The sequence below is a fragment of the Phacochoerus africanus genome, chromosome 11, assembly GCF_016906955.1.
Source record: "Phacochoerus africanus isolate WHEZ1 chromosome 11, ROS_Pafr_v1, whole genome shotgun sequence".
NCBI lineage: Eukaryota > Metazoa > Chordata > Mammalia > Artiodactyla > Suidae > Phacochoerus > Phacochoerus africanus.
In genome coordinates, this window is record NC_062554.1 from 36132033 (window position 1) to 36157722 (window position 25690).

Consider the following 25690-nt stretch of genomic DNA (forward strand, 5'->3'; position numbering starts at 1 on the left):
CTTACTGTTGCTCAGCAGTATTTGTTGTATGTATATACATAGTTTATCTATTCACCTTTCGATAGATGTCTGGGTTGTTTGCAGTTTGTTACCAATAAAACTGCTGTTAGGATTCATGTCTACATTTTTTTATAGCCATTTAAAAAATGTATCTGGAGTTAATACCTAGAGATAGAATGACTGGCACATAGGATATATATGTGACTTTTTAAGTTACTGCCATTGTTTTCCCACTAGCAGTTCATGGGAGCCCCCCGCTCTTCACATCTTCACCCCAACTTGATGGGGATGGTCTTTTTAATACTAGTCATTCTAGGAGTTCCCTTTATACTTAACGGGTTAAGAACCTGATGTCCCTATGAAGATGCCGGTTCAATCCCTGTCCTTGCTCAGCGAATTAAGCATCTGGCATTGCCATAAGCTGTGACATAGGTTGAGGATGCTGCTCGGATTTGGTGTTGCCTGGCTGTGGCGTAGGCCAGCAGCTGCAGTTCAGATTCAACCCTTAGCAAGTATGGCCCTGAAAAGGAAAAAAAGGAAAAGATGCTAGTCATTCTGATAAATGCGTTGACATAACTCCCAGTTGTTTTGATTTACATTTACCAAATGACTAATGTTGTTGAAAGTGTTTTTCTTGAGCTTATTTACTATCTTTATAGGTGAAGTGTTTATTCATGTCTCTTGCCCGAGTTTAAATTGGGTTATCTGGTTTTTTTATTCTTGAGCTTTTTTTTTGTTTTGTTTTGTTTGGTCTTTTGTCCTTTTAGGGCCACAGCTGTGGCATATGGAGGTTCCCAGGCTAGGGTCAAATCGGAGCTGTAGCTGGCGGAATCAGAGTCACAGCAACACCAGATCTGAGCCGCATCTTAGACCCTACACCACAGCTCACATCAACGCCAGATCCATAACCCACTGAGCAAGGCCAGGATCGAACCCTCAACCTCATGGTTCCTAGTCGGATTTGTTTCCACAACGGGAACTCCTCTTCTTGAGTTTTGAGAGTCCTTATATATTCTGGATACAAATACTTCAACAATATATTGATTAGAAGATATTTTGCTGTGGCCTATAACTCGACCGTTTTATTTTTTTAAAAGTATTCTTTGAGGAGTTCCCTTCATGGCTCAGTAGTTAACGAACCCAACTAGGATCCATGAGGATGCAGGTTCGATCCCTGGCTTTGCTCAGAGGGTTAAGGATCTGGCATTGCCATGCGCTGTGGTGTAGGTCTCAGACATGGTTCAGATCCTGTGTTGCTGTGGCTGTGGCAGGCCAGCAGCTATAGCTCTGATTGGACCCCCAGCTTGGGAACTTCCATGTGCTGTGGGTTTGGCCCTATAAAGCAATAAATAAATAAAAGTATACTTTGAGGAATAGAATTTTTATTTTGATAAAGTCAACTTTTTTTCCCTTATATGCATTATGTTTTGGGGTTGTATGTGAGGAATATTTGCCTAACACAAAGATTTTTTTTCTATGTATTCTTCTAGAAGTTCTATAGATTTAGGGTTTATGCTTAGGTCTGTGATCCACTTTGAGTTAATATAAGTAAATGGTGCAAGATGTGAATCAGTTTTTATTTTTCCACATGGTAGAATTTAATTTTGGAGTTTCCATTGTTCCCATCTCAGTGGAAACAAATCTGACTAGGATCCATGAGGATGCAGGTTTTATCCCTGGCCTCACTCAGTGGGTTAAAGATCCGGCATTGCCGTGAACTGCAGTGTAGGTTGTAGATGCGGCTCGGATCTGACCTGGCTGGGCTGTGGCATAGACCAGTGGCTACAGCTCACTTTGGCCCCTAGCCTGGGAAACCTCTATATGCTGCGGGACAGCCCTAAAAAGACCAAAAAAAAAAAAAAAGTATTTTATTTTACTTATAAACCAAAACATTTTTGCATGATGTTAATAATACACTTAATTTTCCAGGGATGATAGCAATTGTGTAAAATGAGGAATGATTATTTTTTGTTTGGAATTTTTTTTCACTATTGGAAATTTATACCATCTGTAGTGATACTGCTCATGGTATTTGAGTCACCAGTCCAGCAGTGTTAGATTGATGTGGAGATCATGAGAGCTGCCAATTTGTCCCTCCAGTTTGTGACCAGAGAAGAGTCTTGCCTCACCAGTTTTAATTCACCTAGCTCTGATTGGCCCAGCTTGGGTCGAGGGCCCAAAGTTGAATCAAATGCTTTTTGTCTATGTCTTTATGTAAGTGCAGGCATGCTATAGTTATCAATGTATCTGTGTTTTCATAGGTATAGTACAGTAATAACTTGACTCATCCAGAGAACAACCCTTCTAGCAACTTTAGCTTCTTGCAGTTTAGTGCAAAGTTAGTCCAAGAATTCTGAGTAGCTGGGTTGCATTATTTGCCTACTTTTACTTAAAGGAGAGCGACTTAACCCCACCCAGATCCAATTATATACACAGTTCTAATAAGCTCGATTGTGATTGGATGGGCCTATAGCTAATGAGCAACAGTGGTATATTAGTGAAATCAGGGAAGAGGCCTCAGACCTGCGCTGCTTGAAGAGGTATTACTGATAGCAAAAGTGACGCATAAGAGTGAGAAAAAGAATGAAAAAAAAAATAAAACAACTTCAATTTTTTTTCTGCAGCTATTTTAGGTGGTAGTCCTACCTACCTTGGTATTACCTGAAGGCATTCAGTTATTATTTATTATGCACTTAAACTATGTCAGGCCTTGTGCTAGTGTGGATTAAAAGTTAGAACCAGCCCCTATCTTCAAAGTAACACTAGAATAAAATAGGTTGTTTTATATAGTGGAGTAATGGAATAAAGACTGAAACGGAAGTGGCAAGTCTTCATTTCTTCACAATGACCAGGGCACTGATAGGGGAGTCAGTGTACTATAGTGATTAGAAGCATACATGTTAGAACAAGGTGAGGATTTGAATTCCATTGTCATTTTACCAGCTGTGTGCCCTTTGGCAAGTTCTTCAACCTCTGTGATCCTTGTTTTATTAACTGTAAAATAGTGTAAAACCCACTTGTGTTTAATAAACTACCATATTGAAGTATTTAATCATAGCGCCTGGCATGGTAGTTTTACTGTTAGGGCTGTGGTTTTCTGAAAGTTGCTTACTGATTCTCTGATAGATAGAGAATATTTCACTGCCTATGCAACAACAAAAGAACTGATAAAAAAAAACTTGGCAGCAAGGTCACAAGTCATAAATTAACATTAAAGTAAGTAAAGTACTTGTTAACCTTAAGTAGTTTAGTATATTAAGGGTGGTATTTAAAAGTCAAGGTGGTGAGGGGAAAAAACAAAAATAGTAGGCATTAACTCTCTAAGACTTTAGACAATACTACAAAGGTACAGTAATCAAAACAGTGTGGTATTGGTACAAAAACAGACATACGGATCAATGGAACAGAATAGAGAGTGCAGAAATAAACCCACATACCTATGGTTAATTCATCTTTGACAAAGGAGGCAAGAATAGATAGATGAGGTCCTACTGTGTAGCACAGGGAACTATATCCATTCTCCTGGGATAGCCCATGATGGAAAGGCTTATAAAAACAATGCATATTTGTGTGTAACTAAGTCACTTTGCTGTAGAGTAGAAATTAGCACAACATTGTAAATCAACTAATTTTAAAAAAAGAAAATCAAAATGAGTCTAATTGACTTCATTGGTCTATATAAAGAGTTACTTGTGTAACTGGTTCAGAAGTGAAGCAGTGAAGCAAGTAATACTGGCTTTATTATAAAGGGGGGAAATTTTAACCAAGCTAGAAAGGCCAAGATAAGTTAATTTTAAGAACAGCCTACTGCAGGAGTTCCTGTCGTGGCGCAGTGGAAACGAATTTGACTAGGAACCATGAGGTTGCGGGTTCAATCCCTGGCCTCGCTCAGTGAGTCAAGGATCCAACAATGCCGTGAGCTGTGGTGTAGGTCTCAGATGCGGCTCGAATCTGGTGTGGCTGTGGCTGTGGCTGTGGCGTTGGCCAGTAACTGCAGCTCTGATTTGACCCCTAGCCTGGGAACCTCCATATGCTGTGGGTGTGGTCCTAAAAAGACCAAAAAAAAAAAAAAAAAAGCCTACCACTCATGGAATAAATAAATTCTTGAGTACATTGCAAATATCCTTGTATGGTTAAAGACCTGATAAGGATAAAGTAGAATCTTAAAGTGGAGGAATCTAGGATGGTTTTTAATTGAGCTTCTCTATCCGAATTACATAACTGATGAAAATCAGAACTGTTCTTACTGTTTTTTATCAAACTTCAGTGAAATAACATTAATCCTACAAACTGAATACCGCTTAAAAAAGGAGTCTGCTACATCAGTTAGCCTACCTATCCCACCTTTCATCTTCACAGACCTATGCATTCATCCATTCAACAAATACTGAATGCCTGCTGTGTTTTATGGCAGGCATCATCTTTGAAGACTTTTGCTATAGAGGAAGGTAAAACATCAAGCACATTGATAGTTAAAGTGTTTCACCTTGCAGACTTCTGGGGAGATTGCTATGGATTTAGAAGTTGTGCTCATCTCAGGCAAAATGCAGGAGTTGATGACATATGGCAAAAAGTTTTTTTTCTTCACGGAAGCTAGCAAAAGGAGACAGAAAGGGAATACAAGGTGAGAGAGATGGTTTATCACTATCCTTCCATTCGAGATGTATTTTTCAAATAACAAGTTTATATTTAGGGTTCATTCTGTATGTAAAACTGGTAAATGATGGGGAAGAAAAAAAATACCATGTCCCCTGCCCTCAAGGAACTGACCCTCTTGTTAGGACAAAACTCTTTGGAAATAAGGAGAGAGCAGTCCCGCTTCTTTGTTTTGCCTATGGAAGATAGTTTTCTAAAGGGCTTTCAGTACACATGGATCTATACCATAATTATTTTTTTTAATTTATTATGGAGAGTTTTCAAATATTTACAAAAGTAAAGAAAATAGTATAATGAATCTCACCCCCAAACCCAGCCCACAGGTTCAGTAAGGATCATCGTTTTGTCATACTTGCTTCGTTGATCCTTTTTTCTGTTCTTTCCCTTTTCTCTTTCTTCTTTTCCTTTCCTTCCCTTCTTTTCTTTCTTTTTCTTTTTCTCTTTTTTCCTATAGCATTTAAAAAAAATTATGATGTGCATTTTTACTCTAAACACTTATTATATTATTTTAATGTCTGTATATATTTCATCGTATATATATATACTATAATATGCCTAATTCTCTAATGATGTGTGTTTTCATTATTATTTATTACTATTAAAGTTTTTTATATAAAGAGTAATTCCTGGAACATCTTTATATGCTTATCTTTAGATTTTATATCCTTATATCTTCTTAACATCTTTATGCATACATTTTTCTCACATGTGGCATTCTCTTGGAATGGAATTTCCTGGAAATGCTGAAGCAAAGGGTATGCAGATCACTTTATGTCACCAAACTGATATTCAGAAATGCTGTAATTCCTTTTCCCATTAACAATATGCCTGTTTATCTTTGCTGATCTGGTTTTGTCAATCTGTTAATTTTGCCAGTCTTCCAGTGTCATAGATTTTAAAAAATTTTTTATGTGCACTTAAAAATTACTAATGAGGAGTTCCCATTGTGGCTCAGTGGTAGTGAACCCAGCTAGTAACCATGAGAATGCGAGTTTGATCCCTGGCCTCACTCGGTGGGTTAAGTATCTGGCATTGCTGTGACTGTGGCATAGGCTGGCAGCTGCAGCTCTGATTGAACCCCAAGCCTGGGAACTTCCTTACTACTGGTGTGGCCCTAAAAAAAATTATTAATGAGGCTGGGCATCTTTATTGTTATTATGTACCATTTGTATTTCTTTAGTGAGTTCAGGCTACTCTTTTGTAAATGTCACTTTGAGCATTTATTCAAAAAGCATAGTATCATTATTTCCTATAATTTTCAAGACCCTTCATAATTTGGCCCTAATTTATTTTTTCTAACAATACTGTTCAGTAAGAGTCACTCTACCAATAAGGAATACTACCTTATTTATTGACCTTATTCTTTTTTTTTTTCTTTTTCTGTAAGTTGTGTGTGCGTGTATGTGTGTATTTTATTGACGTATGGTTGATTGGATTTTTTTTTTAAAATAATGTAAGTAATGTTTTACTTTTCTTCTTTTCTGCCTATTCACATCCTGCAGAATTATTATAACGGATCTCTCAATAAAGTCTCCCCAAATACTCTAGACATCCTCCATTTCCTCTTATTTGAATTTCCACTATACCTGATGTTTTTATAGCTTGACCGGGTAGCAAATTTCAGATTGCTTTGTTTTGTTATTTATCAAACACCAGCTATATTGAGGCCATGAATATATAGCTATGGACAGACCATAGTCTCTGTAATTGTGAAGTTTATAGTGTAGTGATGACATGTTTATTTCCATTTCTTTGCTTTATTGTTGAAATGGAACTTTTCATACACCTCTGTTATGTACGAAGTACGTATATAACTATAGCATGTTTATCCCCAACTGGATTATAAGAACGTTGAAGGTATAAACCATGTTTGTTTTGTTTTGTTTTCATTTTTGGCCACCTGGCAGCATATGAAGTTCCCAGGCCAGGGATCAGATTTGAGTCACAGTTTATGCAACGTAAGCCACAGTTGTGGAAACGACAGATCTTTAACCTACTGTGCTGGACTGGGGATCAGACCCCTTCCCAAGGCTCCCAAGACGCTGCTGATCCTCTTACACCACAGCGGGTACTCCTAAACCATGTTTTATATATCTCTATTCCTTACAACACTTAACTCATTTTTCTGCATGTAGCCATTAGTAAGTATGTACTTCTTCTCTTAATGTAGTATTGAAAGTTGTGGGCTGTGGAGCCACATCTGGCCTCACATTACAGCTCAGAATCTTGGGAACTATCTGTGTACTTAGATAGCCTCTAAGCTTACTAAGCCTCTCTAAGCTTGTTTCCTCATATCTTAGATACCTGCCTCATAAGGTTGTCATGGGTTAAGTGATATATGGGTTAATGAGATAATGTATATAAATCATTAAGCACAATGCTTGGTACAGAGTAGTTGCTTATTAAAAGATATTATTTTAATAATTTGTTTAACCTTTCGAGCTAGGAACTGCTTCAACAACTTTTTTTTTATTTCTTTTTTTTTTTCCTTAGTGAATTTTGTACTTTTTCTTCTTCGATGGCCACACTGAGCCCTTATTTATTTATTTATTTTTTTGTCTTTTTAGCTATTTCTTGGGCCGCTCCCGCAGCATATGGAGGTTCCCAGGCTAGGGGTCAAATCGGAGCTGTAGCCACCGGCCTACGCCAGAGCCACAGCAACACGGGATCTGAGCCGCATCTGTGACCTACGCCACAGCTCACGGCAACGCCGGATCGTCAACCCACTGAGCAAGGGCAGGGACCGAACCCGCAACCTCATGGTTCCTAGTCGGATTCGTTAACCACTGCGCCACGACGGGAGCTCCTTTTTTTATTTCTAACTCCCTTCATCTAGGCAGTTGCTAAGTTCTGCTCAGTTTACTTCAATTATCTTGTCTATTTAGCCTCTCCATTTAATCGTCATTATAACCTGCAGTAAGAATTACTTTTTTTTTTTTTTTTTTGCTTTTTAGGGTCACACCCATGGCATATGGAGGTTCCCAGGCTAGGAGTCGAATAGCAGCTGTAGCTGCTGGCCTACACCACAGCCTCACGGCAATGCTGGATCCTTGACCCACTGAGCAAGGCCAGGGATCGAACCTGCATCTTCATGGATCCTAGTCAGGTTCGTTTCCACTGTGCCATGACAGGAATTCCAAGAATTACATTTTTTTTTCTTGTGACTTTGTGTACACTTTATTTGCTCATAGCTGAAACAGAATTTTTATGAAATAATATTCATTGTTATTATATGTGATGCACTCTGATTTTTTTTTTTGTCTTTTGTCTTTTTAGGGCCGCACCCGAGGTATATGGAGGTTCCCAGGCTAGCAGCTACAGCTGCCAGCCTACACCAGAGCCATAGCAACACCAGATTCGAGCCGCGTCTTCCATCTACACCACAGCTCACGGCAATGCTAGATCCTTAACCCACTGGGCGAGCCAGGGATCAAACCTGCAACCTCATGGTTCCTAGTCAGATTCATTTCTGCTGCGCCACAGCGGGAACTCCTGTTGTTTCATATTATTATTTTTAAAAGCTAGTCACAACCGTTAAAGCTGATTTCACAACAAACAGACTGAAACAGATTTTTGGAGTCTGCACAATTTGGATTACTCATGAACTGTGTTCAAGTATAAATTTTCAGTGAACTAGAGACCAGAGATGAAGTGACTGAAGTTTAGAGCCTATTTTAATTGTATTTTCTCTTTCTTTCTTCTTCATTAGTTTTGTATGGATAGATTTACCTATTTTCTATTGAGTGTTCAGTTGTACATATTCCAGAGCTGCTATAGAATGAGATAACTCAGTAATTGGGGTGGAGTTTCTCACCCTGGCAGGGCAGAAATTTCTCAACCATTTCATGTGTTCTTAGGGCAGAAATGGACGTATATGGACTTTAAAATTGTTAACATAATTCTCAAAAAGGGACTTTAGAAAAACCTTTTATTACGGAAAATTTTAAAACATTTTGAACAGTGGAATAGTATAATGAATCTCCATTACCTAAATTTAGTGTCAGTAATTATCAACATTATGTCAATTCCAAGAGGAATTTTTAGCAAAGAATTTTAAAGGCATATAATTCCCTTCCACAGATAAATGGTCAGTTTCTCAGAAGAGAGCTTTCAGCCTTAGTTTATCTTGCATTAGTAATCACAACCTATTCATTTTGCTTGGTACCTTCAAGAAGAGTAAATACATGACACAAAGGAGTAGTGGTGGGGTAGGGTGGATTTTCCTGAGGGCCAACCAGAGTTCTAGACTCTGACCATGTTACTTGGAACATTTCAGCAGCTTTGTTGCCAGTCTTCTACCACTCAGTGCCAGCTATCTTGCTACCCTTAGACTGATTTTTTTTTTTTTTTTTTGCTTTTAGGGCTGCATGTGTGGCATATGGAGGTTTCCAGGCTAGAGGTTGAATTGGAGCTGCAGCTGCCAGCTGTGTCACAGCCACAGCAATGCCAGATCCGAGCCGCATCTGCAGCTTGAGGTAACGCTGAATCCTTAACCTACTGAGCAAGGCCAGGGATGGAACACACATCCTCATGGATACTAGCTGGGTCCGTAACCCACCAAGCCACAACAGGAACTCCAGATGATGTTTTAAAAATGACTTCGTGGGGAAATAGAGCTCATTATATTTATCCTCTGCTTAAAACCTTTCCTACCTATAGAGTAAAATCCCAATCCATGGTTTTCATCCCTAATCTGGCTCTAGCCTACCTTTCTAGCTGTCTTTCCCACTGTCTCTTCACTGCCGTTTTCAGCTTCTTATTCCTAGAGTACCTAATCTGTTTTAAGACTTGTATCTATTTTTCAAGATCCAGTTTAGATTTTGGATGAGACCTTATTAACTACCAAGAAAAAAACTAGTTCCTTTGTTTGTTTTTATTTGGTGTGTTTTGTCGCCTGATTTATATTTGTTTACTTTTGCCTCCCTTCCCACCCTCAATAAGACAGTGATCTTCTCCAAAGCAGAGGTTATATCTTATTCTTCCTTGTATCCTAACTCTGCCTACTATGTGTTGAATGAATGTTGATGCTTTTAGAATTTTAGAATCTAATTCCAATACAGGTTCTCTCCATCAAAGTTTATTTTTTCATTTTGTTTTGTATATTAAAAATTTCTGGTGTTCCCATCGTGGCGCAGCAGAAATGAATCCGACTAGGAACCATGAGGGTGCAGGTTTGGTCCCTGGCCTCGCTCAGTGGATAAGGATCTGGCATTGCTGTGAGCTGTGGTGTAGGTCGCTGATTCCACTCGGATCCTGCGTTGCTGTGGCCTAAGCCAGCAGTTGTAGCTCCAATTTGACCCCTAGCCTGGGAACTTCCATATGCCACGGGTATGGCCCTAAAAAGCAAGATAAATATATAGATTAAATTAAATATAAATTAAAAAAATAAAAATTTCTTTTCCTTCCCTCCTTGGGGACTTTGATTAAAATTTCTAAAGAGAACCTAAGTTAAGTTCTATAGCATTTTCCTTAGCACGAATATGCTTTGGTAAACTAATATAGAGTATCTATCTTCAGCAGTCCTCTAGTAAAGGTAAGTAAAATCTGCTTCAGCATACTTAGTTTTTTGCTGTTGTTGAACAGTGTGGTTTTTATAGAGCTATAAAGCAAAACGGGGTGGGATAGATTTGTGCCTTATTTGTGCTTACAATAGCCTTGACCAATTTTTGATGTTTTTCAGCTCATGGAATGCTGTGTAAATGCCCTAGTGACATCCTTTAAAGAGACTATCTTAGCAGAGTGCCAAGGCATGATCAAGAGAAATGAAACTGAAAGTAGGTAAAACATCACGTAAAGTTCTCATACTCCTTTAAGAAGATATCTTTAAAACACATTGCTTTTAGTAAATTGCCGTTAGATGATTCTTTTATATATAGGTATTTTTGTTATGGCAAGCTGTGCTTAAAATCATATTTAGCATAGTTAGAAATGCTGTAAAGAAGATTATAAACATATATTAAGCACTTTCCCCCCTTGAGTATCAACGTACGTGTGTGTGCTTGTGTGCAGATTTCAGCTTGTTCTCAAAAGTAGGACTCAAAAGTAAGACTTTCAAAGGCTAATTTAAATGATTAAACATATGGTATACGCTAGAACTAGGTAATTTGCCTTATATGTGGAAACTTGTGGCAGATATTTTTAGAAAGTAGTAAAACACTCTTTGTTGATAATCTTCATCCCTCTCCCCACAAATATTTTATAATTTAAAATATCTGAAGTGCATTTTTGTTACTTTAAATTTTTTTTTTTTTTTTTTTTGCTTTTTAGGGCCGCAGCTGCAGCATATGGAAGTTCCTAGGCTAGGGGTTGAGTCGGAGCTACAGCTACCAGCCACAGCCACAGCCACTCAGGATCCGAGCCACATCTGCGATCTACACCACAGCTCACGTTAACGCCGGATCCTTAACTCACTGAGCAAGGCCAGGGATCCTCATCCTCATGGATCCTATCCATGTTTGTTAACCCCTGAGTCACAAAGGGAACTCCACTTTAATTTTTTTATTACTTAAATATGATAAAGGTATATTTTGGAAGGTATCAAGTACATTAAAACCAAAAAGAATACAGTAAAAATTACCCATACTCAGACATAACTACTTTTAACATTTTGATGTATTACTCTAGATTTCATTGCATAAAATTGCAAAGTCCCATTTAATCTGATTGCATTTAAGATGTGTGTTTCAGTTCACGTGAAGTCTATACATTCCTTCAGAAGTAGTTTTGTAGTAAAAAAACAAGTCTCTCATGTGGCTTAAATGAAATATTTGACTCTCAGTATGCCAAGCTAAGTAGAGTTATGTTTAATCCCTGTTGGATTCCCTTCAAAAGGATTTATTTAGTGGTAACCAGTTCTGTGAAGTAACATTATTGTGAAGGTCAATTAAATGGGATAATAAGAGAAAGTCCTTTTTTGTAAATGAAAAATTCTTTATGAATGCAGTTTTATATTATCTCATTACTCTGAATAATCTGAGGACATGATTATTTTATCCCTTATTGATGTGGCTGTGTATTTAATATTACATCTACTTTATGAAATGTACAAATCTTCTGTGTAAACTTTTGTATTTCTTAGAATAAATGTATTCCTTGGCATTGAAGGTCAAATGACTCGCTTTTTAAGAGGAGTTGGATTTTGCAATGTATGATCACTTTAACTAGAATTTCTTTTAAAAGTAATTTTTGTCAGACTGAGAAGGTAGATCAGGGAGTTATAGTACTTACTATATAATAACTCCTAAACTGATTGTACCCCCAGATATCAATTTCCAACGAATATTTCCCCACACTCTTATTATCATAGACATTTTAGACCCATGATACAAATCAAAGAGAAAACCTGTTCTGATGGATGAAATGGTTCTATGCGTGTGTTTTGTCCTTTCAGAATTACATTTGATGTTTTCCTTGATGGACAAAGTTCCTAATGGGATAGAGCCGATGTTGAAAGACTTGGAGGAGCATATCATTAGTGCAGGCCTTGCGGATATGGTAGCAGCTGCTGAAACCATTACTACTGTAAGTTTTCCTCCGTGATAATGGTGGATGTATACCAAGGTTATTTTTCAAATGCAAGATTAGATGTTTAAAATAGTAACTGATGGCAAACAGTAATGTTGAAATACGTTTTTTTAAGAAAAAACTTTCATAAAATTTCCCAAATTTTAAAGCTATAGTGTTTTATTAAAATTATATTTATATTTTCTGATTTTTGTGTTATTTTCTTTTTACAAACTTAATTGAATATAAAACTTTATTTTTAGGACTCTGAGAAATATGTTGAGCAGTTACTTACACTATTTAATAGATTTAGTAAACTTGTCAAAGAAGCTTTTCAAGATGATCCACGATTTCTTACTGCAAGAGACAAGGTATATATTTCTGTATATTAACACTACTATCATACTTTAATTTTAATAAGGAATTTGCATCGTTATGCTAAAAAGTACAAACTACAAAACCTAGCAGCGCTTGGAGTTCCCGTCATGGCTCAGTGATGATAAACCTGACTAGTATCCATGTGGACCCGGTTTCAATCCCGGGCCTTGCTCAGTGGGTTAAGGATCTGGTGTTGCCGTGAGCTGTGGTGTTAGGTCACAGATGTGGCTCAGATCCTGTGTTGCTGTGGCTGCAGTGTAGGCCGCAGCTACAGCTCCGATTCGACCCCTAGCCCGGGAATTTCTTCATGCCACAGGTATGGCCCGAACAAGACAAAAAAAAACCAAAACAAACTCTAGCAACTCTGATTTTTCATCAGTAGAGGGCAACTGTCTTTATTATATTTGGTTTGTTATATGCTTTTATAAGTATTGTGTATGTTGTGAACCAGAATTTAGCTAGAAAATTGCTCTCCCTCATTTTTTCAAGAATGATTTACCAGTTTTGAATATTATTAATTATTAAATTCCTCATCATCCTTCCTTTAAGACCCAGCTCAAAGTATACTTTTCCTAGAACTTCCCTGATACTCTGCCTCCCTCACATCATGTCCCAAGCTCACAGAGTTGATTTCTCTGTCTTCTTTCCTTTCATAGGGCTCTTGTGAGAGTTTTAGCACATTTGTCTTTGCTTTCCATATCATCTTTCCCATCTTTATACTATAGAATAATGATAATGAAACATAGTATTATCCTTAATTTGGTGGGTTTTTTTTTTTTTTTTTTTTGCTTTTCAGGGCTGCACCTGCGTCATCTGGAGGTTCCCAGGCTAGGGGTTGAATCAGAGCTACACCAGCTGGCCTACACCACAGCCACAGCAACACAGGATCCCAGCTGAGTCTGTGACCTATACCATAGCTTGTGGCAATGCCACATCCTTAACCCACTGATTAAATCTGCATCCTCTCAGAGACTATGTCAGGTTCTTAACCAGCTGAGCCACAATGGGAACTCCTGCAAAGACCTTATTGAGATGACATCCAAGTCAAGTTGAAAGCCACAGGGCAGCACATGCAGTGGCTCTAAGGCAGGAACACCTCTCATGTTCCAGGACCAGAGAAAAAAGAGATTGTTTGTGGCCAGAGTAGACTGAGGGGGGAAAAATAGTAGGAAATCAAGTCAGAGATAACAGGAAGCCATATCATGTAAGACTGTGAGCCATAGTAAGGAGTTTGGTTTTCACTCTGAGCAGGATAGAAAGTCATAGAAAGATCTTGAAAAGAATGATAGAATCTGACTTATATTTAGGATCACCTGGCTGCTGCAAAAGAATAGACTGAAGGGGACAAGAGAGGAAGCAAGAATATGGGTTAAGAACCTATTTAAGTAATTCAGTTAACTAATGATGGACACTCAGCCCAGAAAGGTAATAGGCAGAGGTAGGTAGCCAAAAGTTGTTGGATTCTGATGTTGTGAAAATAGACTATACAGGACTTATGAATGAAATCAGATGTGGGATATAATAAATAGAAGGAGACCAGGCAAGGATAACACTCAATTAGATCAGTGTGATCAGTTAGCAATATATGCTTGCTGAGATTAGGGAAGGTGAAGATTATGGGAGAAACAGACTTTGGGGACATGGCTGAAGAGAGATTAGGAACTTAGTTTTGGCAGGTTAATTTTGAAATGTTTATTATATATTTATGTGGCAACATCAAATCTGGAGCTTACACAGGGGAAAGGCCTGCAAAAGTAATTTTGGGAGCTTTAGCATATATGCTGATAGAATTTTTTTTTCCTCTTATTATGGCCACACCTGCAGCATATGGAATCCTGGGTATCAGAAAGATTGAGGAACCAGCCATCTTTCATGAGAGAAAGGACAATGAGTAGAATGGCCAGGAGAGTGCTGTGCTGGAAAACAAGTGGAAAAAAGCACTTTCTAGGAGGAGGGCATGAAAAGCTGCTTTATTTTTTAATTTTTTTGCCTTTTAGGGCCACATTTGTGGCATATGGAAATTCTCAGGCTAGGGGTTGAATGGGAGTAGCAGCTTCTGGCCTTCGCCATAGCCACACAACATGAGAGCCTTAACCCACTGAGCAAGGCCAGGAATTGAGCTGACATTCTCATGGATACTAGTCAGGTTCTCAACCCACTGAACCACAATGGGAACTTCTGATCTGCTGCTTTAAAATGCTGCAAATAGGTCAAATAAGATGAGGATTAACCTCTTGTCTTGAGCAACATGGAGGTTGTGCATGACTGAAAAGAACGGTTGGAGTAGTAGTCTGTTAGAACAGTTTTCAATAAGAATAATAGCAGAGAAAGTAAAGATCTTGAGTTAGATAATTCTTCTAGGAACTTGGCTAAGAGAGAGAGAAATGGAGCAGTAGCTGAAGGTGGACAAAGCCAGGAGAGAATTTTTAACATTTGAAAAACAATATGTATGCATATCAGGTCTGTAATGGAGAGGGAATAAATTGATCATATAGGAGAAATAGGTAATTCTTATTACTTCAGTTTTCTCAATAAAATAGGAAGCCACATCATCAATTGAGAGTATGTATGTGGGAGGAAATATTGGCGATTTTAAAAGAAAGGAGGTGATATGAAAATGTTTTCTAGGAGAATGTGTGGAAAAGAGAAAATGGTGTTGTTGTCAGGCAATGTCAAGACCTCACTTGAGAATTGTAGGAGTTCCCTGGTGACCTAGTGGTTAAGGATCTGGCATTATCACTGCTGAGGCATGGGCTCTATCCCTGGCCCAGAACTTCCCACATGCCATGGACTTGGCCAATAAAAAACAAATTATGGTAGGAATTCCCATTGTGGCTCAATGGTTAACGAACCCGACTAGTATTCATGAGGACTCAGGATCAATCCCTGGCCTTGCTCAGTGGGTTAAGGATATGGTGTTGCTGTGAGCTGTGGTGTAGGTTGCAGAGGCAGCTCGGATCCTGCATTGCTGTGACTGTGGTATAGGCCAGCAGCTACAGCTCCAATTGGACCCCTAACCTGGGAACCTCCGTATGCCACGGGTGTGCTCTTAAAAAGACCAAAAGACCAGGAGTTCCCGTCGTGGCTCAGTGGTTAGCGAATCCAACTAGGAACAACGAGGTTGCGGGTTCAATCCCTGGCCTTGCTCAGTGGGTTAAGGATCTGGCGTTGCCGTGAGCTGTGGTGTAGGTTGCAGAGGCAGCTCGGATCCCGTGTTGCTGTGGCTCTGGCATAGGCCGGTGGCTACAGCTCTGATTAGACGCCTAGCCTGGGAACCTCCATATGCCTCAGGAGTGGCCCAAGAAATGGCAAAAAGACAAAAAAAAAAAAAGACGAAAAAACCAAAAAAAAACCCCCCAAAAGAATAATTATAATCATTACATTGCAAATGCTGAAGTCATTGATTTGAAAAGTTTTGTTGGGCCAGATACACCATTAAAAATAAAAGCTAATTTATATTTTATATGTTTTTGATATTGTAATGGTTTATCTAGCTATAAGTTTTAAAAATAATGTTTATATTTTACGTTATTATTTCCAGGCATATAAAGCAGTTGTTAATGATGCTACCATATTTAAACTTGAATTACCTTTGAAGCAAAAAGGGTAAGTTTTTTTTAAATCGTATGTTAAAATTCTTCCTTTTTATTTGGAGTGTATTATATGTTATGGAATATGCAAAATCTCCTATTTCCCTAATCCTATCAGGTTTGTTTTATGTTTTTTTTAAACCATTATAATTTTTGCTACTTTTGATTATTAAAAACTGTCTCAGTTTTAAATTTTAATATTCTGTTCTTTGGTGACCAAAAAATGTTGACCTTATTATTTTTTTAAAAAAAATTTTATCTTTTGCTTTTAAGGACCGCCCCTGTGACTTATGGAGGTTCCCAGGCTGGGGGTCGAATCAGAGCTACAGCTGCTGGCCTACACCACAGCGTAGCAATGCCACATCCAAGCTGCCTCTGTGACTAGCACCACAGCTCATGGCAACGCCAGATCCTTAACCCACTGAGAGAGGCCAGTGATTGAACCTGCATCCTCATGGATCCTAGTCAGGTTCGTTAACCTCTGAGCCACGATGGGAACTCCTGACCTTATTTTTCTAAGTAGAAAAAAAATTTTGTTCTTAATTTTTTCGAAATCTCTATTTGTTTTTCTCTCCTCATTATTCACAAAAGTTAGTTTATAACTTATAGAAAATAGAATATGACTCAGTTCACCATAATGATAAAAAAAGGGAAATCACTTTTAATATAAATTTTTATATTACATTTTGTTTTGGACTCGGCATACCACAGCTTGATGTGGGATCCCAGTTCCCATACCAAGTATTGAACTCAGGCGGCAGTGGTGAAAGCACCAACTCTTAACCAGTACCCCACCAGGAAACTCTAATGTATTACCATTTAAAAAAATTAATCTTGGAGTTCCCATTGTGGCTCAGCAGGTTACAAACCCAACTAGTATCTGTTAGGACACAGGTTCCATCCCAGGCCTCGCTCAGTGGGTTAAGGATCCAGCATTGCCATGAGCTGTAGCGTAGGTCATAGACACAGCTCACATCCCAAGTTGCTGTGGCTGTGGTGTAGGCCAGCAGCTATAGCTCCAATTTGACCCCTAGCTTAGGAACTTTACATATGCCACATGTGCAGCTGTAAAAAGAAAAAAAAATTAATCTTCATTGATGAGATCTCATCTCTCAAGTAAGGTGGATTTATTTTTCACCAACTTCTATTGTAGACAAATCTGAAAATCAGAATTTAATGAAATATTAATCTGAGCTAGTTATATCTTCAGAGTAGTACTAAGTAGCACTAAAAGTTAATTGGAAAAATCTTTTGTAATTTCTAGCTGAGAATTGCTTTTCTAAATAACTTTATAAATAATGCTAAAATAGCAGTTGTGACTCAGCAAGTTATGAACCTGACTAGTATCCATGAAGATATTGGTTCAATCCCTGGCCCCACTAGTGGGTTAAGTATCCGACCTTGCTGTGAGCTGTCGTGTAGGTCACAGACATGGCTAGGATCCTGTGTTACAATGGCTGTGGCATAGGTCAGCAGCTGTAGCTCTGATTTGACACCTAGCCTGTGAATTTTCTTATGCTGTGGGTGTAGCCCTAAAAAAGCAAAATAAGTAAATGAATAATGCTAAAATATTTGAAAATAACATTTCCTAAGAAGGAAATGTAGGGAGTTCCTGTGTGGTGTAGTGGTTAATGAATCTGACTAGGAACCATGAGTTTGCGGGTTCGATGCCTGGCCTTGCTCAATGGGCTAAGGATCTGGCGTTGCTGTGAGCTGTGGTGTAGGTCACAAACATGGCTCAGATCCCACGTTGCTATGGCTCTGGTGTAGGCCGGCGTCTGCAGTTCCAAATAGACCCCTACCCTGGGAACCTCCATATGCCAAGGAAGCGGCCCTAGAAAAGGCAAGACAAAAAAAAAAAAAAGAAGGAAAAGTAATTGTTTAGGTTTGGGGAGGGTGTTTAAAATCATTTTCATTTTGTCTTTCTTGAGCTATATAAGTTATTTGAGTACTTTTACAGTGAAAGGGGTCATGCAACTTTATAGTAGTAATTGGCATAATTGAGAAGGGCGTTTATTGAGTTCTCTTTATCAATTGTGAAATATATGCAACATACAGCAGTTATTTTGGAGAGCTGTTCATATGAACACATAAAGGTCTTCCTCATTCTGCTCTGCTCCCAGCATTTTTTTAAATGAAAAATTTTAAACTTTAAAGTAACTCTCTTGCTTTCCTAAATATCTCCCTATACATCCATCAGTCAAATTTTTAAATGTATATCAGGAGTTCTTTTGTGGCTCAGCGAGTTAAGGATCTGGCATGGTCCTTGTAGTGGCTCGGGTCTCTGTTGTGTGGATTCCATCCCTGGCCCAGGAACTTCCACATGCCACAGACATGACCAAAGAAAATGCATTTCAATAGAGTTTGCAGGCATCAATAACTTTTGACTCCCTGAACACTTCAGCATGCAGTCATTAATTGAATTTTGTGTTTGGTTATTTTGTGATAAAATTTACTTACAGTCATTGCCATAAATCTTAAGTGTATAATTTTGTGAGATTTGACAAATGCCTATATCCCTATTAAGATATATAATATCTCCATTATCCTTGAAAGTTACCTCATGTCCATTCCCAAGTCAGTCCAGCCCTATCCCCACCTCCTTCCAAAAGGCAGCTGTTCTCGTTTTTTCAACATAGGTTAATTTTGCCTGATCTAAGATTACATGTAAATGGAATTCATACAATATGTACTTTTTGCATAAAGCTTTTTTCAACTCAGCATAGTGTTTTTGAGATTTATCCATGTTTTTGTATATCATAGTGGTTTGTTTTGCAAAGTGGTTGTACTATTTTACACTCCTACTAACAAAGTATGAAAGTAGCGGTTAATCCTATTCTCACCCATGTTTAGTGTTATCATCTAAATTTTAGTCATTCTGGCTGTATGTAGTATCATCTTCATATAGTTTTAATTCCCATTTCCATCATGATATTGGTAGTGAACATTTTTTCATGTTTTTTTTGGCATTCTTATATTTTTCTATATGGAGTGTCTGTTCAAGTTTTTTGCCTATTTTTTTCCCCTTTGGGGTTGTTTTTTTTATTAGTGAACTATGAGTTCTTATATATTCTGTATATAGGTACTTTATAAGATAAACTCTTTGCTTTTGTGGTTTTTGCTTTCTCTGTTTTATTTAGGAAAACCTTTGTCTACTTCTACCACTAGGATGTGAAGATAATCTTCTCTTTTCTTCTAGAAGCTTTATAATTTTTAGCTTTCACCTTTAGGTCTAAAGCCACCCTAAATTGATATTTGCATATAATGTAAGTTAGGGATTAAATTTCTTTTTTCTCTTTCCATATGGATAGCAAGTGGTTTCATCGCCATTGTTGGAAATACTTTCCATTTCTCACTACGTTACTCTGGTGCCTTTTGTCAAAAATCAAGTGACTTTATTTTAGTTTTATTTATTTATTTATTTTTGTCTTTTTGCCTTTTCTAGGGCCGCTCCCACGGCATATGGAGGTTCCCAGGCTAGGGGTCCAGTTGGAGCTGCAGCTGCCAGTCTACCGCAGAGCCACAGCAACGCGGGGTCCAAGCCACAGCTGCAACCTGCACCACAGCTCATGGCAACACCAGATCCTTAACCCACTGAGCGAGGCCAGGGATCGAACTTGCAACCTCATGGTTCCTAGTTGGATTCGTTAACCACTGAGCCACAACGGGACCTCCTCCAAAACAATCAAGTGACTTTAAGTTATATATTTTTCCTGGACTTTCTAATATATCCCATTGATTTATATGGGTATCCTTAGGCTGTTACAGATAGTGATAAGTAATGTAGTTCTGCAGTAAGTCTTAAAGCCAGGTGGCATAACTTTGTTCTTTTTTTTTTCCACAAGTGCTTTTGATATTCTGGGATTTTCCTAGTATTTAGAAACATAGTTGATTTTTATATGTTGATCTTATATCCTGTTACATTGTTAAAGTTATTAGTTCTAGTAGTTATTTTTTAGATTTCTTAAGATTTCCTATGTAAATAATCATATAATTTTTGAATAAAGACAGTTTTATTTCTTCCTTTCTCATCTTTGTACCAGTTATTTCTTTCTCTGGTCTTGATGTACTGGCTAGGGTCATAAGTACAAATACTTTTTCTGTGTTGAAATGACCAAAAGTTTTTCTTCCTTATTTTTTCCTGTGGTGAAATACATTTTAAAAAAACATTCATGATGTTTTGTTTTTTCTTATTTGGCCTCCCCATGGCGTATGGAGTTCCCAGGCCAGGGATCAGGTCCACGCTGCAGTTGCAGTCTATGCCACAGCCATGGCAGCACGTGATCTTTAACCCACTGTGCGAGGCTGGGGATCGAACCTGCATCACAGAACGCCATTGGATGCCACTGATCACATTGAACCACAGTGGGAACTCCATGATATAGTATTCTTTTATGTATTTTTATATATTTTTTTTTACTTTTTAGGGCCACGCATGTGGCATATGGAGGTTCCCAGGCTAGATGTCCAATTGGAGCTACAACTGCCGGCCTACGCCACACCAACGCCAGATTCGAGCTGCGTCTTCGACCTACACCGCAGCTCATGACAATGCCAGATCTTAGTTATTCTTTTCTCTTTTTGTAATTAAGTATTTTTTGACAGGTGCTTTAAAAATATATAGGAGTTACCATTGTGGTGCAGTGGATTGGTTATTTTGTGATAAAATTTACTTACAGTCATTGCCATAAATCTTAAGTGTATAATTTTGTGAGATTTGACAAATGCCTATATCCCTATTAAGATATATAATATCTTCATTATCCTTGAAAGTTACCTCATGTCCATTCCCAAGTCAGTCCCAGCCCTACCCCCACCTCCTTCCAAAATATATAGGAGCTACCATTGTGGTGCAGTGGATTAAGAATCCAACTGCAGGAGTTCCCGTCGTGGCGCAGTGGTTAATGAATCTGACTAGGAACCATGAGGTTGCGGGTTCGATCCCTGCCCTTGCTCAGTGGGTTAACGATCTGACGTTGCCGTGAGCTGTGGTGTAGGTTGCAGACGCGGCTCGGATCCCACGTTGCTGTGGCTCTGGCGTAGGCCGGTGGCTACAGCTCCGATTCAGCCCCTGGCCTGGGAACCTCCATATGCCGCGGGAGCGGCCCAAGAAGTAGCAACAACAACAAAAGACCAAAAAAAAAAAAAAAGAATCCAACTGCAGCAGCTTGAGTTACTGCAGAAGAGTGGGTTTGATCCCCGGCCCAGCACAGTGGGTTGAAGGATCCTGTGTTGCTGCAGCTGCAGCATAGGTTGTAGGTGTGACCCTGATTCAGTCCCTGGCCTAGGAACTTCCATATGCCATAAGCATGGCCAAAAAGAAAAAAAAAAAAAAAAGAAAAGAAATAAAAGGACAAAAAAAAAAAAACCTATGTAAAGATCCCATTATTACTCATCAAATTTCCAATTTATACATTGCTTTATCATCTCAGTATGGACTCATAATTTACTTTTTTAAATTAAATGTATTGTAATTTACTTTTATTCTTTATTTCAATTTTTCAAATTATCCTAGATTTCACTAATGGGAACTTGTTTCTGGGTCCTTTTGATGGTAAATTCTTCCTTTCTTTTTGGCACAATGAGGATTTCCAGACTCACTTTGAACTTTCTGTAACCTAGCCTCAGAATCAGCCATTTTTTTTCATGAAGTCCTAGTTCCTTTTAGTGGACTATGGTATTTCGTGGACAAAAATCTTGTTCTAGGTGTCTTCATTGCTATTTTGGTGTCACTGCTCCTCAAATTTCTTCGTGGAAAAACTTAGTACAAATACGCATTTACCACTACAGTAGGAATAGAGTAGTTCATGGTGAGCCAAGACTTCCACTAAGAACAACCAGAAATATCAGATATATTTAGAAAATATTCATTTTAGGGAGTTTCCTAGAAGGTGCAGTGGGTTAAGGATACAGGATTGTCACCATTGTGGCATGGGTGTAATCTGTGGCCTAGGAACTTCTGCATTCTAAAGGTGCAGCTGAAAAAAAATAGGAAATTAAAATTTAAAAAGCTACAGAAACAGAGTTCCCATTGTAGGCTCAGTGGTAATGAACCTGACTGGTGTCCATGAGAGTGTGGATTCGATCCCTGGCCTCCCTCAGCAGTTTGGGGATCCAGTGTTGCTGCAAACTGAAGTGTGGGTTGCAGACGTGGCTCAGATCTGCTGTTGCTGTGGCTGTGGTGTGGGTCAGGGGCTATAGCTCCAATTTGACTCCTAGCCTGGGAGCCTCCATGTGCTGAAGGTATGGTCTTTAAAAAAAAAAAAAAAGGCTACAGAAGCACCTAGATCAAAGTATTAGAAAATTAAAGAAATGAGAGAGAGAGGGAGTTCCCATTGTGGCTCAGCAGTAACAAACCCAGCTAGTATTTATGAGGATGCAGGTTTGATCCCTGGCTCTGCTCAGTGGTTAAGGACCTGGCATTGCTGTGAGCTGTGGTGAAGGTCACAGATGCAGCTAGGATCTGGTGTGGCTGTGGCTGGCAGCTGCAGCTCCATTTTGACCCTTAGCCTGGGAAGTTCTATATGCTGCATGTGTAGCACTAAAAATATCGGAAAAAAAAAGAGAGAGAGGAAGAAAGAAGGAAGGGATGGACGGAGGAAGGAGAAAGAACCTTTCAGAGGTTAGCTGAGGCTGTATATCTGGGTTTCCCTGAAAAGAAGCAACTGAGAATCTAGATTTGGCTCCAGCTCGACAGTATTGATGGGGGACAGTAGAGTTTTTGGTGGTCACACAGAACTGGAATTAAAAAACTCACTAGGCTCTCAATTGAAATCCCAGGAGGAACATTCCTTGGGTTCATTGGCTAACCAGAGGTAGACTGATTCTTACCAAAACTATAGCTCATCCTTGAACCAACATAGTTCCTGATTGGAATAAAGTGATCAGCCATAGCAGAATGAAGAGTGAACACATTCTTAATGGAAGATAAACCTCATCTGGTGCCTCTGATTCTTTTATATGCAGTGCCCAGTATTCAGTTTGACATCAGTAGTGTTGTGATGGCAAAGAAACTTATGATCAACTAAGAGAAAAATCATTTTAGAAGCAGACTCTCAGATGATTCCAGTTTTGTAGCTAGTAAATATGAACTTTAAAATAATTATGATTAATAGCTTAACCACAGTGATAATACCATTGATGTCCACTAGGATGGCTAAAATTAAAAAGTCATTAACAAGTGTTGGTGAAGATGTAAGGTAACATGTTAGCTGGGTCTACTCCTAGGTATATATACCCAAGAGAAATGAAAATATACATCCACTCAAAGACTTGTACGTGAATGTTCATAGCATTATTCTTAACAGCCCCAAAATAGAAACAACGCAAATGTCCATTATCTGATGCATGGATAAGCTATGTGGTATATCTATGAAATGGAATATTATTTAGTTATAAAAAGGGCATGATAATGTGAGAAAAAAGAATGTATATATGTATGTGTGACTGGGTCACCTTGCTGTACAGTAGAAAGTTGACAGAACACTGTAAACCAGCTATAATGGAAAAAGTAAAAATCATTAAAATAAAAATAAATAAAGGAATGACATTCTGATAATGCTACAGTGTGAAGGAGAATATTATGCTAAGTGAAAAAATCCAGACACAAAAGGACAAATTTTGTATGATTTCATTTATATGAGATTTCTAGAATAGGCAAATTTCTTGATACAAAAAATAGAATAGATGTCACCAGGGGCTAGGGGTAGGAGAGAATGGAAAGTTACTATTTAGGAGTTCCTGCCATGGCTCATCTGAACCTAATCTGACTGGTATCCATGAGGATGCAGGTTCCATCCCTGGCCTCCATCAGTGGGTTAAGGATCCAGTGTTACAGTGAGCTGTGGTGTAGGTCGCAGATGCGACTTGGATCTGGTGTTGCTGTGCCTGCGGTATAGGCCAGTGGCTATAGCTCCACTTTGACCCCTAGCCTGGGAACTTCCATATGTTGTAGGTGTAGCCCTTAAAAAAAAAAAAAGAAAGAAAGAAAGAAAGAAAAAGAAAGAAAGTTACTGTTTAATGAGTATTGAGTTTCTTTTTGGGATGATGAAAGAGTCCTGGACATAGTCATGATTTTTGCAGAACATTGTGAATGCATTTAATGGCACTGAATTGTACACTTGAAGTGGCTAATATATGAAAGCATTTAACCTTGATATAAAGATGATTTTTGGAAGAATAAACAGATATGTGCTATGATCTGGATGAGTCATAAAAATTATGCTAAGTAAGAGGTGTCAGTCACAAAAGGTGGCATAGTATATGATTCCATTGATGTGAAATGTCCAGAATAAGGAAATTCATAGAGATAGAAAGTTATAAACAGGGACTAGGACAGAGGAATAGCTGGAGAATGAGATTTGACTACTAATGAATGACTATGGAGTTTCCTTTTGGAGTAAAGAAAATGTTTTAGGAATTCTTATCAGGGCACAGCAGAAGACGAATCCAACTAGGAACCATGAGGTTGCAGGTTCCATCCCTGGCCTGGCTTGGTCTGTTAAGGATTTGGCATTGCTGTGAGCCTGTGGTATAGGTCGCAGATGCAGCTCAGATTTGGTGTTGCTGTGGCTATGGTGCAGGCCTGCAGCTATAGCTCCAATTCGACCCCTAGCCTGGGAATCTCCATATGCCACAAGTGTGGTCCTAAAAAGACAAAAGACGAAAAAATAAAATAAAAGAAAAGAAAGAAAATGTTTTAAAATTTTATATTGATGATGATTGCACGTTATGAATATACTCAAAACATTGAATTGCACACTTTAAATGGATAAATTTTATGTGACTATCTCAATAATCTTAAATAGAGCATAAGTTATAACAAATAAATGACATATTAATGGACAGATAGGTGGAAATTGTTACCTAAGAAAAGGTAAAATACCAATAGCAGTATGTAATTGGAATCATAGAAAAGGGGGCACCAGCTGTTGACCAAATTTTTCGAAATTGACAAAAGATGCCAACCTTTACAATAAAGCACCTCTTTGAATCCCAAGCATGATAAATACACATCAAACCATTCTTAAACGCATCATAGTAAAACAGCTAAAAACTGGAGAAAAAAACAAAAAAATAAAAAACACTAAAGCAGCTGGAGAGCAGGGGGAATGACACAGTATCTTCAAAGAAAAAACAATAAAAGACTGACAGCTGTCTTCTCAACAGGTTGTGTTGAAGGAAGGGAGCTAGACCACTGCAGTTAATTACAGTAGTTCACGCAGAAGCTAGGCACTGGCAGATTGGAGGAGATGGATAGATTCTTGTGAAGTAAGTTAGTGGTCTTCAAACTTCCCTAGAGTATGCCAGTGTGGGTACTTTTAAGGAAATCACTTTCTCAATCCTCAGCTCTCACATCTACTTTTTAATTTATTTATTTTCTTTTTTGTCTTTTCAGGGCCATACCTGATGCATATGGAGGTTCCCAGGCTAGGGGTCGAATCAGAGCTATAGCTGCTGGTCTATGCCACAGCCATAGCAATGCCGGATCCAAGCTGTGTCTTTGACACCACAGCTCATGGCAACGGTGGATCCTTGACGCAGTGCGTGAGGCCAGGGATTGG

At 38.5% G+C, this 25690-nt stretch overlaps 1 protein-coding gene across 1 annotated transcript in view; it reads left to right on the top strand.

The window, feature by feature from the left end:
- Window positions 1–25690, top strand: part of CUL5 (cullin 5) — an 86839-nt gene that overhangs the window by 44595 nt on the left and 16554 nt on the right. Inside the window, 4 exon segments of the mRNA XM_047752156.1 lie at window positions 10337–10430; window positions 12047–12177; window positions 12423–12530; window positions 16079–16143. Coding sequence (XP_047608112.1) covers window positions 10337–10430; window positions 12047–12177; window positions 12423–12530; window positions 16079–16143 — 398 coding nt within the window.